General features: G+C 36.5%; 1 protein-coding gene and 1 long non-coding RNA gene across 3 annotated transcripts; one reads left to right on the forward strand and one right to left on the reverse strand.

Moving 5' to 3' along the window:
• The first annotated feature begins 45 nt into the window (after positions 1-45).
• Positions 46-8,473, forward strand: LOC111334630 (box C/D snoRNA protein 1). 2 transcript variants are annotated; one of them, XM_022940425.2, is made up of 8 exons: positions 46-252; positions 588-694; positions 1,702-1,793; positions 3,249-3,352; positions 5,124-5,192; positions 5,405-5,485; positions 5,841-5,921; positions 8,001-8,473. In XM_022940425.2, the coding sequence occupies exons 1-8, from the start codon at positions 161-163 to the stop codon at positions 8,149-8,151; spliced, it is 777 nt and encodes a 258-aa protein (XP_022796160.2). In that variant the 5' UTR covers positions 46-160; the 3' UTR covers positions 8,152-8,473. The 2 variants fall into 2 exon arrangements, with proteins under 2 accessions (XP_022796160.2, XP_022796161.1); XM_022940426.2 differs by lacking the exon at positions 5,405-5,485.
• LOC148726958 (uncharacterized) lies at positions 6,055-7,090 on the reverse strand. Its single transcript, XR_015989124.1, has 3 exons — positions 6,982-7,090; positions 6,801-6,941; positions 6,055-6,501 (listed from the first exon to the last, which is right to left on the reverse strand). It is a non-coding gene; the product is annotated as an uncharacterized LOC148726958 (long non-coding RNA).
• Positions 8,474-10,479: the final 2,006 nt, after the last annotated feature.

The raw sequence follows: 10,479 nt of genomic DNA on the forward strand, positions 1-10,479 counted from the left end.
TCGAACATAAAAACTAACCGAGAAGCCCCTGGATACGAGGTAATAAAGTAGATTCATTCGATTCATGTAGCTGTACCCTCCCTCCCCTCCGTTCCTTCTTGTGGGGGGGTTACGGCTACACATGTGCTAGCTTCAGGCTTTTTAACTTATCTGCAAGAACATGGCGGACAGTCTATCAAACGCGAAATGTGCGATGTGTTGTGAGAACACGGCAAAATATCGCTGTCCCACATGTGCTAAAATAACATGCAGGTAATGGATTTTTGTAAAATTACGTTCTGTTAGGGGTGTATGCATGTATACCAGCCTATAGCTAAGAAATGAGCAAGAGCCTTAAATTAAAGATGCCTTCAGTTTTGGCTGAGTTTGGGACAAAATAATATCTAGCTAGATGTAAGTAAGGTTACTCTAGAAAGGGATAAGATTTTTGGCTAGAAACTAAACTTGTCAATAAATAGAATGAAAAAAAATAGCTGACTTCAGTCTGTGATATTTGTAGAATCACTTTTTTTTTTAATCTCCATGGGTGCTGTGTGAACTGTAATATGAATTAGTGCAACTAAGTATTTGATGTGATTGATTTCTAGTCTAAGATGTGTAAAGAGTCACAAGTTGACATTCCAGTGTTCAGGAGTGCGCTGTAAGACCAAGTTTGTATCACTTGACAACTACAAGTGCAGTAATTTACAATCGGGTGAGTAATCTACTTGCATTGGTCACAAAATCGTAGGATATAGAAATAAGAAATTTGTTCAGAATTGAAATTATATGTGGTTAAACTTTAAATACTTGTAGCCAAAGAGAATGCTGATTAATATGGTCAGTCTCTATTTGATAACCTGCTTATGGTGTAGATGACTAAATTTACAATACTACTTCATTCAAATACACGATACATAATTATTTGAAAAGGTGGACCGTGAGGTTATCCCTATAAAGGTTCCCTACCACCCAATCCCAGTAAACAGGCCGAACCACACCACAGTAATCTCGTGAGTGGGTTCTTTAACATCCCCCGCCTAACCAAATTAACTAATTAATAGATGCAGGAGACGGGACCTACGGTTTATTTGTCCTTTTCCAAGAAGACTAGAATGTCTATCCATTTCTTGATATTATGGAAAGGTAGCACATTCTCCTCAGTTATTTTAAGACCTTAAGTGTTGGTCCGGCCTGGGCTCAAACCCTCGACCTCCTGCACAACAGTCGGGCATTCTAACCAATTATTGAGCTAACCAGGTGGTTACAATTTAACTTGTTTAAAGAAGAATAGGTTGTAGGGAATTTTCTCATAAATAATAGTTCTAGATGGGTTCCCATGGCCACTGAGTACTCAACCAAAGAAATTACCTTCCATGTGTTTTAACTAATATTAAGACTTTACAAACTATGACAAGATTTGTGTTTAGTTTATCAACACTTTGAAGTAAGCATGCCTTAAAGACAAAAACAACTAAAACAATTTATCCTTATTAATTTTATGATCATCTTTTATGATCTTTACTAAGCAGCTAATGTGAAGACCAATGAACAGTAAAATACAAACCCTGAATCACTTTCATTTTGAGAAATGAAAGGGAAATCAAACTTAAACACTTCATATGCCCTTGCTTCTAGATGATTTTTATTGTCTAGTTTGTAGTTTGTATTGTTCAAAAGTGATACCCACAGATTTCTATACACTTTGGTTCTGCTTTGTAGACCTTGTGTTTTTGGAGGACATGGACAGACTTGTGAACTCTACAGCACATCATAGTAAAAACAAGTTGAACAGAAGACGTCAGAACTTTCAGGTGGATATAGTTTTATGTTTGAAAATTAACTGAAGTTTCCTTGCTTGGCCGTTGATAACCAGACTTCACTGAGATTGGAAGGTGTGAAGAAATCAATAATGTCAAGTTTATGAAAATAGAATTCTTCAGAATCCATAGGCTTACTATACTGAGCATGATTTGTGGTTTCAGATTCAAATGAAAGCTGATTTGTCAACCCACTTTATCTGTGTTGTATCCTAGGAAATTCAAGGACGAAATTATAAACAAACCAGCAATGAACATGAACATTCCAAGATTCCTTTTATTCCTATTCTTTCCTGCGCAGGTGCATCCATGAACACGTAACACAACTATGACATAACTTAATATAATGTAACACAAGTATAACAAAACAAGGTCACGATATAACAATCTGGAGTTGAACAGTTATAGATAAAGGCAAAAGGGGAAGGTTTAAGCTTTACCCCTTTAAGAAAGCATCAGTTTAGTAAGAATCCATAGGTACTCACCCCCTACAGCATACCTTTTACAAATTACTGATTGGTAGACCTCAATATTTATATTATTGAGTAGTTACAAAACAACTTTTCATTTGAAGAGAACTGACTTGGAAACAAAGACAAAACTCTGAAAATTGTACCAACTTGCAAGAGATATAATGTGTATCTCAGCCCAGACTGTAAACTTATAAAATTGAGCCAATTTAGAGTTAACAAGATTGGAAAAGTGGTTCAATGGTCATAGCAACCTGTCATTTTATCAACTTATGCAGAAGTATTGTCTGAGGGTTCCCATCTCACATCAACAATATTTGATCCCCAAACCATTTACTGTATGTAACAGAGCATGTTTTTGATTGAGTATTATGAAAGCAAAGCCAAAAGAATCAAAACAGCCAATCAGAAGAAAAGAAAACACCCCTAAGGGTAGATGAAAACTAAAACTAAAAAGTAATTAGAAGCCAATCACCAAAAGTGGGGGAAAATGTGACTAACCAAGTCATGATTGGGTTTAAAGGCTGATAGTTTCGAAAGAAACTGTTTGGGGCTGCATCGGTGGGAGTAACGAAATAATTTGGATATATCAACAAAGTTGAAATGGTAAATTGGCCACCGTAATGAGTACAAAAGCTGATGTTTCGAGCGTTAGCCCTTTGTCGGAGCGAATAGAGGAATTGTGGGTTGTGTGTGCTTTTAAAGGCAGAAAATGGAGCTACGTTATTGTTGGGAACATGGCAACGAGAAAAACAGGAGTAAATTAGTGGAATGAAAAGCGTTCGTTGATCCCTGTGGGATTGAGACTGCCAGTTTGAAAGATGATTGGGTTTAGTCTTGCATCTGATTGATTGTGAGAGGAAAACAAATTACAGAGCACAGTAAAGCAAAAACAATGCAATCCAGGATTACTTTCCACATGTACACTTAATTCAAAACACTGCTCTTCTTATTTGTTTGATTACTTTAAATTGTTTAGGTTAGGCAGCTTTGTCTGGTAGCAAAGCAACATGGTGTGGATTTAAAGCTCTTACCTTATGGAATGTCCAGGAGGAAGGAGAATACAACAGTTTTTAACAGAAAGTAAGTAACTAAGTCATATACTTGACTGTGTTAATTATCATTTTTGGTCTTTATTTACTGCAGTTAGTTTTAATGTGGGATAAGACAACAACTTTCTTACACATCTACTCAGTAGCTTCTCTATAGGAACCTTTAAACCTCCTACTAACAGTGCATTAGAAATAATCAGAGGCTAGAACTAGACCAGAAGATACCAACATTATCAAATCCAGCTCATCAAATGACCAGGATAAACCAAAGAAATTTCAATTTGTCTGTTGACTGCAAAAAGTTAAATATCACATGTGGTCTCTCTAATTACTTCTTTAACATGTGTGTGGGTTTTTCATGAGTATGAAAAAGAAAACATTATATGTGACAAGTGAAAACCCTCTGAATCTTAAAGGAATTGCACACCATTTTCTGTCAATTAACAAAGTACACTGTAATCCATAAAAGATTTTGTTCCAGCAATGCCTTTGTCCTGTCACTTAGTCTTGCCTCAAAGATAGGCTAAAAAAAAAATGTGTAAAACTGAAAACCTTGTAAGGTGCAACAAAAAATGTGAAAGTATAGGAAATTTGTAACCTTTGGTTGGACTTGGTGACAAAGCTCTCCCATGCTATGAATTATGAACAACCTTCAGGTGCAAGACAGTGGAGAGGGTCAAGGGTTCAAGAAGCAAGCATTTTTCTATAATGAACAGTAAAATTAATTCAAGAGCTTATTTTTAAAACAACCAAACTTCTATTCTTGCACATAGGCCACGATGCATGCAGTTATGATATTCATCCTATCAATTAGACAAAAGATAGGATGCTTCAATACATGTGAAAAAAGTAATTGCATACATTCTTTGCTCCCTTAAAGCTCCCAATTTGTGCCTTCGTACCTAAATTGGTTGTAACACTTTAGCTAGTATCTGCTTCCAATTAGTGCCCATTCGGGAGGCACCAGTCAGAATGCCATTGAAGTCTGAATTGTTCGAGCTTCTATTTTACAATTTATTTAACTACAAGAGCTCAGCAGGGAGAATCACTTTTTATTTCCAGAATGTTAATAAATGTAATATTTGGTTTCACATTTTTCCACCCACTCCAGATTAGTGATCAGTTGTGAATGTGATGTTGTATAGAGCTGAGTCACATGCAAGCTTCTGTGTGCTTTCCAGTTTGAACTGCCCCACCCCCCCCCCCCCCCACTCTACTTAAACAATAAAGTGTTTCTGTCAAGGAACTATCAGCTAATAGTTGCCCCACGGGAATTTGAAATATTTGCCTGAGAAGCTAGGCTTTGAGGGCAAATATCCTAGTTTTAAGAACATCAAATTTCCAAGGGGCAACTATCAGACTGATAGTTCTGAGACATTAACACTCTATTGTCTCAATTGTTCACCACTAAATTTTCTTCCGTGCGCCAGTTGAAAAACAGTCAAAACCTAATAAATGCAGATCAATCAAATATTTATTCAAGACGTGTACAGCCTGTCGCAAATGTCAACAATTCGCAACCGTACATGGGCTAAAATTAATAATACGTTATACCTGTCAGAATTGAAAAGTCACTGTTTTTCTGATCTGCTTAACTTCACGGCTGTCAAACCATTAAAAAAATCCAGTTTTTTCCACAGATGGGCACTATAGGCTGATAGTGTCTCTCCACAGATGAATACTATCGCATCACGTGATCAATTTAACCAATAAGAATGGGAGAAAATTTAGTGGTGAACTATAAGGTCTCATAGTGGTCAATCACTTAAACTTAAAATTTTTTTCTCTGTCTTCCTATGTAGGGAAAAGTGCATTAAGTGGAGAATTCAGTGGCTATTCCCTGAGGCTGGAGTGGAATATACTGACAAATGGTAGGACTCTTAAAGAGGTGTTTTCTTTTCAAAATATCTTTTATGGTGATGAACTTAATTATTTGTACACCATGTGAATCGTACTTTCTAGATTTACTTTTATAGTTATAATTTCCCTATGAAACCAGTCTCATGGAGTACTCCTCTTCTTGTTTCTCTTTTTGTTTTTGTTTCCGGTTTTTTTTTGTCGGTGATACAATTGGATTATGCAGTGTTTCAGAACAAGAAATCTTAGGAGATGCCCTTAGAAAGTATATAGACCCTGAAAAAGCAGATGTTGTTTACAAACAAAGGTAGTGTACAGTAGTTGGCTGAAAGAAGGTATACATTATGTAACTTACCTTACTCACATATTGCTCTAAAATGATGTTTGTAAATAAATTAATCAGAAGTGCTTCTGTGGAAGGTCAGCAGATTATGCATTTGGCTGAAACCTAACTTGACTTTCAGGTCATATTTCACACAGTCTTAACGTGGGACGTTATGTTCCAACAAACCAACTACTTGAAGAGGTTTAGTTTAGAAAATGAACCCTGAAATATGGCCTCCAAAATGTAAATCACTGTACTGTCAAAAGATTAAATTAAATTATTATGTGTTATTATAGAAAGTAATTTCGTTGCCATTACTCTTGTTTTATTTCAACAGTTTAAAGAACTATTTTGAATTTGGAACCCAAGGAGTATGCGTGTTTTTAAAAAATGAGCTTGTTCCAGGGACCAAAATTAGGTAAAGTGAATTATCATGTTTAGTCTCCTTCAGGTGTGAAATTCAACAGTTTGGAACATTCAAATAAGCCACAAATAATAGCTGTTGAAAACCAGTTTCAGCATTTTGTTATTGACACAATAATAGACTGTAATTGTAAAGGATGTCAATTTTACTATCATTTTCTAATTTTCTTCACTAAAAAAAAGTACAACTCGTGTCAATTTCTCTTTAATCTCATTACTTCCTTCTTAATGTTGAGGGGGGAAATGTGTCAGCAACAGTGAAAAGGATTGTAGCTCTACAACAGAGGTTTTTTCTGTTGTTTTGCAATGTCTAGTTGAGGTTTAGGCATGACTTTCCATCATACTTAAGTATATTTACTTGTGCTAACTATGAAAATGGTCCATAGAGATATAGACACCTTTGGTCCCTGAGAGCAATTTCTTTTCGCGAAGATAGACAGTTATTGTGTATTTTATGTCTTATTCAGTTCATCTGACTGGAAACTCTTCAAGTCCCATACACATCCAATTCTGGTTCTTTATTCTGGTTGATCCAGTTCTTAACGGTTAATAGTCAGTCTCACCCCAATCTTGGTCTGTTTGAAAGAAAAAGCAGATTATCTGACTTTAAATTGATCCTTTGTTTCAGGAATGAAAGACCTCACATTTATACTGTTAAGTTTGATTTTTATAAGAACAGTCTCACACGTGCATAAAAAAAGCCATTGTAGCAAATTAACACCAACAAGATAGCGCGATAGTGCGTCCCAATCCATTTAATGAATGGCCGTTGCTGCAATTATTGTTCTACAAAGATCCACAATAATTGTAAATTAACGCATGGTAGATAAAGCAAACCTTATTAAAAATTGTAGGTAAGCAGAGAAAATCCTACCACAACTTTTAATTTGTACAGGAGACCCTGTCCATGTTCTCTTGCCTTCTCACGAACAGCGTTCCATATCTTTACGGGGGTCTTCGTTTTCGTACTGGTAGTTACTAAAAGTTGGAATCACCTGAAACCACCTGAAACCACCTGAAACCATCTGAAACCATCTGAAACCATCTGAAACCACCAATGAAACCACCTGAAACCATCTGAAATTACCTGAAAATTACATGAAAGCACGCAGACATGAACGCAAACCGCAGACCGCAAACCGCACACCTCGAATAGCCACGCCTCGAAAAAAGGTCTACACAGTGTGTAATTACCAGATTTATCTCTCTTCCCTTTGTTATCAAACGAGATCACGGAATGCGTAAGCGAAACTGCTATGTAAACATTGGAGTTGAATTCTTATTGAACATATCGCAGTCACGACCCTCTACTGTCGAGCCGTACCAGTCTTGCATAGGTTATGTGTGTGCCTTTTGAGTCAGTCGACGTGTGCGCAATCAGTTTTCCTTTGTGTATACAGTGTGTAATTACCAGATTTATCTATCTCTCTTTTGTCATTGATGTTATCAGACGAGATCTCGGAATATCTGTTTTAACGTTAAAGTACTTCTACTATATGAAATCATTTTTGGTACAATCGTACAAAGCAACTCAGGTGTCTCGTTAACACAGACCTCAAAAACGCAGACCGCAGACCGCGCAGGTCGAAAAACGTGTACACAGTGTGTAATTACAAGATTTATCTCTCTTCCCTTTGTTATCAAACGAGATCTTGGAATGCGTCGCGAAACTGAAACTAATTTCATTGTCAGTGACAGTGAGATAACAGATAAAAATAGACGTAAAGTAGAGTAAATTAGCAATACAGAAGCTTTGCGTCACGCTGAAAATTAAGGTACCGATTTGCGATAATGTTTAATTCACGTGGCTTTAGATGGCTTCTTGGGTGGTTTCAGGTAATTTCAGATGGTTTCCATGGGGGTTTCAGATGGTTTCAGGTGGTTTCAGGTGGTTTCAGGTGATTCCAACTTTTAGTAACTAAGTTTTCGTACTACGAAAATGAAGACCGGGTCTTAGGTCTTAGGTCTTCGTTTTCGAGGGTCTTCGTTTTCGTAACAACCATCTTTACAGTGGCTTTTTGCTGTATTTTGGTGTAAAGTTAATTTCTTCTAATTTATTTCCAATCTACTGAAGGTATCACCAGCTAGACATTTCACAGACCTTGAAGAGTTGCTTGATCAAGAAGACTATAATTGAATTCCCCACCTTACACGTTGTACTCCTTGGGAAGACAGCAAGCTACTTCACCGGCAGCCAGCACACCGACGACGCGTGTGCGGTTTGATTCTCTATAGATCCTGACTGAATCGTCCAATGATCTCTTGTGCTCATTAAATTTATATTGTATATTAATGTGCTCAAGAGACGAGAGGACTAAACAGTTTTCCAAACACGCCTGTGGGTCAAATTGTGTTGCAAATAATTCCTCCAGATCAACAAGCCAGAATAAATCTGACAGCATCAGAGAATCATTCCGGCTTTCAAAAGTCTCCCCTGCATTTTGCAGGGATAGAAATGTTGATGTGTGATGATGTAAATGAAGGCAATAAATGTTAAGATTGGGTAGGATTTGGATTTTATTAAAGTTGTTATTGATACTACCAGGATAGGAATGTCGAGGTGTGATGCTTAGGCGCAACTATATGTAAATGAAGGTGGTGAATTTAAGCGTGATGATTGAAGTGAAGGAAAATGTTATTCATTGAATGACACAGGCATACTCGGAGTGAAAGAATCCGAGTGCTCCTCAAAGGAATTGACCCAACGACCTTCCGATTAGAACTTCGGACGCTCTACCACTGAGCCATAGGAGACTTGTGACATACCAGGTTGTTTAGCTACTTCCATAATCAGGTAACACATAGGCCGGTAACATTGGGGAATATATATAATGACATAATATGTTACTATCACGGTCTGTTTATTGTGAGATTTTAAGCCACTATCGCGGTCGGTATGATAATTTCGTAAATAAAAAAATAAATAATATTTTTTTTTTAATATATATAATAAAAAATATTAAATAACTATATTCTTATTGTACGATTTTAGGCCGTTAGTTAACGGCCTAAAATCGTACAATAAACATAACAGACTGAACGAAATTAAGCCGTTAGTTAACGGCCTAAAATCGTACAATAAAGATAACAGACTAAACGAAATTAAGCCGTTAGTTAACGGCCTAAAATCGTTCAATAAACATCACAGACTGAACGAAGTTAAGCCGTTAGTTAACGGCCTAAAATCGTACAATAAACATAACAGACTGAACGAAATTAAGCCGTTAGTTAACGGCCTAAAATCGTACAATAAACATAACAGACTGAACGAAATTAAGCCGTTAGTTAACGGCCTAAAATCGTACAATAAACATAACAGACTGAACGAAATTAAGCCGTTAGTTAACGGCCTAAAATCGTACAATAAACATAACAGACTGAACGAAATTAAGCCGTTAGTTAACGGCCTAAAATCGTACAATAAAGATAACAGACTAAACGAAATTAAGCCGTTAGTTAACGGCCTAAAATCGTTCAATAAACATCACAGACTGAACGAAGTTAAGCCGTTAGTTAACGGCCTAAAATCGTACAATAAAGATAACAGACTGAACGAAGTTAAGCCGTTAGTTAACGGCCTAAAATCGTACAATAAACATAACAGACTGAACGAAATTAAGCCGTTAGTTAACGGCCTAAAATCGTACAATAAACATAACAGACTGAACGAAATTAAGCCGTTAGTTAACGGCCTAAAATCGTACAATAAACATAACAGACTGAACGAAATTAAGCCGTTAGTTAACGGCCTAAAATCGTACAATAAACATAACAGACTGAACGAAGTTAAGCCGTTAGTTAACGGCCTAAAATCGTACAATAAAGATAACAGACTAAACGAAATTAAGCCGTTAGTTAACGGCCTAAAATCGTTCAATAAACATCACAGACTGAACGAAGTTAAGCCGTTAGTTAACGGCCTAAAATCGTACAATAAAGATAACAGACTGAACGAAGTTAAGCCGTTAGTTAACGGCCTAAAATCGTACAATAAACATAACAGACTGAACGAAATTAAGCCGTTCGTTAACGGCCTAAAATCGTACAATAAACATAACAGACTGAACGAAATTAAGCCGTTAGTTAACGGCCTAAAATCGTACAATAAACATAACAGACTGAACGAAATTAAGCCGTTAGTTAACGGCCTAAAATCGTACAATAAACATAACAGACTGAACGAAATTAAGCCGTTAGTTAACGGCCTAAAATCGTACAATAAACATAACAGACTGAACGAAATTAAGCCGTTAGTTAACGGCCTAAAATCGTACAATAAAGATAACAGAATGAACGAAATTAAGCCGTTAGTTAACGGCCTAAAATCGTACAATAAACATAACAGACTGAACGAAATTAAGCCGTTAGTTAACGGCCTAAAATCGTACAATAAACATAACAGACTGAACGAAATTAAGCCGTTAGTTAACGGCCTAAAATCGTACAATAAACATAACAGACTGAACGAAATTAAGCCGTTAGTTAACGGCCTAAAATCGTACAATAAAGATAACAGAATGAACGAAATTAAGCCGTTAGTTAACGGCCTAAAA

Source organism: Stylophora pistillata, chromosome 7 (assembly GCF_964205215.1).
Source record: "Stylophora pistillata chromosome 7, jaStyPist1.2, whole genome shotgun sequence".
Taxonomy (NCBI): Eukaryota; Metazoa; Cnidaria; class Anthozoa; order Scleractinia; family Pocilloporidae; genus Stylophora; species Stylophora pistillata.

Bases quoted from the DNA above. Each gene is read 5' to 3' on its own strand.
- LOC111334630 (XM_022940425.2), top strand. From the start codon at position 161: ATGGCGGACAGTCTATCAAACGCGAAATGTGCGATGTGTTGTGAGAAC. The intron at 3,353-5,123 runs GTAAGTAACTAA...CTTCCTATGTAG, and splicing joins ACAACAGTTTTTAACAGAAA to GGAAAAGTGCATTAAGTGGA. The intron at 5,486-5,840 runs GTAGTGTACAGT...TTATTTCAACAG, and splicing joins GATGTTGTTTACAAACAAAG to TTTAAAGAACTATTTTGAAT.